The sequence below is a fragment of the Cyprinodon variegatus genome, unplaced genomic scaffold (genome assembly GCF_000732505.1).
Source record: "Cyprinodon variegatus isolate N-32 unplaced genomic scaffold, C_variegatus-1.0 Scaffold1194, whole genome shotgun sequence".
In the NCBI taxonomy this organism is placed as follows: domain Eukaryota; kingdom Metazoa; phylum Chordata; class Actinopteri; order Cyprinodontiformes; family Cyprinodontidae; genus Cyprinodon; species Cyprinodon variegatus.
Window position 1 is genome coordinate 161263 of NW_015151647.1, and position 2594 is coordinate 163856.

At 42.2% G+C, this 2594-nt stretch overlaps 1 protein-coding gene across 1 annotated transcript in view; it reads left to right on the forward strand.

Moving 5' to 3' along the window:
• Positions 1 to 2594, forward strand: part of itih6 (inter-alpha-trypsin inhibitor heavy chain family member 6) — an 18040-nt gene that overhangs the window by 6674 nt on the left and 8772 nt on the right. The window contains exons 8-14 of the mRNA XM_015401217.1: positions 1195 to 1224; positions 1387 to 1404; positions 1502 to 1549; positions 1635 to 1658; positions 1791 to 1832; positions 1917 to 2030; positions 2129 to 2512. Of these exons, the coding sequence (XP_015256703.1) occupies positions 1195 to 1224; positions 1387 to 1404; positions 1502 to 1549; positions 1635 to 1658; positions 1791 to 1832; positions 1917 to 2030; positions 2129 to 2512 (660 nt within the window). The remainder of the gene's footprint in view (positions 1 to 1194; positions 1225 to 1386; positions 1405 to 1501; positions 1550 to 1634; positions 1659 to 1790; positions 1833 to 1916; positions 2031 to 2128; positions 2513 to 2594) is intronic.

The window sequence follows — 2594 nt, forward strand, 5'->3', positions numbered from 1 at the left end:
CCCCTTTCCAAAATTACTTCAACGGAAGGTTTCCAGATGGATATGCGGAGTCAGGTTATATGGAAACCTGTTTAGCGAGCATTCATTTCATATGGATGATCAGCTGTTTCTGTTGCCGGTTTCCTGAATGCAAGCCTTAAAGTCATCCTTCTGTCTCTTAACAAGGCAGTTGTTTGCTGTCAAGTCAATGAATTGATGCAATCAGCTAATTTTCCTGGGATAGACAACTTTGAACTAATCTGACTGTATGATCAGGCTGAATTGTCCCTGTAATGCCTTGAAATGATGTGTTGTGAATTGGCGCAAAATAAATAAGCCGAATTTAACATCTCCAGAGAGCATGTACCATTGCTGTACTGTAATAGCTGACATCATCAAGTTAGTATAACTTGCCCTTTTGCAAGACATTCATTAAAGCCACGCATACACTGTGATATTTTTCAATCGTTGCACGCAGCTAAAACTCATTATATGACGAAACCGCAGGGTTTAAAAGTTCACAGCTCAAGTTCTCAGTTAATGTTCTCACAATGTGCGACCCTACGCTCTGATGCCATCTACCTGCTCACACTGCATGTCCAAAAACCAAAAGTCGGACTCAGCGCCAACAGATGGCGCTGGTCTGACTCGTCAATCTGGAAGGGTTGGGGTAGAAGAACTCCCAACTCCCTACAATATCAAGCACATACGCAGTGCTTGATATTGTAGTAAATCGGCTCTGCTTCAACGGCAGGATTTGCTCACGAACACCTGAAGGTGGCCGAATGAACTTTAATCATGTTTAATTTTCTCTCGACCTTACGATTTCTGATCAGGGAGGGGTGGTCGCGAGAGGCTAATCGCCCCTCGTTACGTCCTGTAAACGACACAATGCAGGACGCACAATCAGGCTGAAAGTCGGCCAGATCGAAAAAATTCTCGTACGACTGGAGAATTGACCCGAAAAGGGCAAAAAAAATCGTACAGTGTATGCCCGGCTTCAAACCTTCGTCCATTACTGATCTGTGGGCTATGCTAGCTAGCTACCTCTATTTCCTGTTTATTACGGCCAAGCATAACATCATATTATGCTTTCAATCGCCAAACCAGAAAGAAGCATCCCTAATTTTTACTTTCTTTTAACAATTTTTTTTAAGAATTTGCTCCAAATAGCTGGCTGATTTTAATGAATGATGGTTTCTCTCTCTCTCTTAGATGTCTCTACTTCCATTCAGAGCGAAGAAGGTAAATCTGAATTCCCTTCAAATCCTTTATAAGTTTAGAGATTTTTACCTAGTAAAACTGGTAACAGAACAGAAATGAGACTCTAATCTACAATAACTTATGTCTGGTACTGATCTAGTTTCCGAAACTCCTTTGTAAAATTTGATATTTTCTTCTGTTTAGATCTAAACCTTTTAAAAGGTATGTTGAACAGACAAGCCTTCATTAAAGCGAAGCATCATCAAATGAGTAACAGAACATATCAGTTTGACTTCTAATCCCTTCTTCCTTTTGTTAGATTATGATGCAACATATAATTATGACTATGACATCAGCTACGATACTTGTAAGTGTGCTTTTAATTCGGGGGGAATAAATATCTGCAGTAAAAAAAAACGTCACAGTTTAAAGCGTCCTTCCTTTTTTCTCAGGGGACGGCAGCAGCGATTCATTTGGTGAGTGCTTTCTTTTAAAATGTGGGAATCCTGTAATTTCTAGCGGTGTGATCTGCAGTACATGTCTAGTCCTAATGTTGGCTTCAGGGCTTTAGGAAGACTGTCCTTTAGTTGAATGTCTTGTCCTTTTAGAACCTCAATCCAGGCTGAACTCTGTGAAGCTCTTCTCATCAGGTCAGGACTTTTTTCTTGTTGTTTTTAAATCAAAAGCCATCAGACTTCCCTGTCTCTGTTGAACTTCTGCTTTGTTTGCTATAGTTGATGGAGATCCTCATTTTGTGGTCCAGCTTCCAAAGTTGAACCAGAACCTGTGTTTCACCGTGGACGGCAGAGCCAATGATGTCCTCAGACTTTTGGAGGATCCAGAGCGAGGTTTAGAAAACAAAATAATATGAAAATCCCCATTTATTCTTAGAATAAGACACATTTCAGGAGATTTTCCTCTAATCTGAGGTATGTCACTCTTTAAGGTATCATTGTGGATGGTCACCTGATGGGGGCTCCCCCAAAGCCCGGAGCAGAAGGCCGTTCCAGAACGTACTTTGACCGGCTCAGCATCTCATTGCCGGCAGGTCGTTCTGCTGACATCATGATCACCTTGTCACTGGATGGTGTGGTTGTGGATGGCGAAGGAAGGGAGATCCTGCCTGTTAATCAGCAGGGATCAGTGACGAGGCAGGGTGTGACGGTGACCATGGATAACCATCAGAGCTGCTGGATCGAGCTGGTTAAAGGTGTGAGGTTCCTGGTTCTGTTCCATCACTACAAACACCCCAACTACCTGCAGATGGCTCACCTGGGCTTTTACATCACAGACGGAAGGGGGCTGTCAGGGTTAACCCAAGGCCTGCTGGGTAAGCTACCTGATGTTTTTGTCTGAAAAATGTTTCCCTAAAGAAAATATTCACATTCCTACTAAAATTTCCAATAAATGAT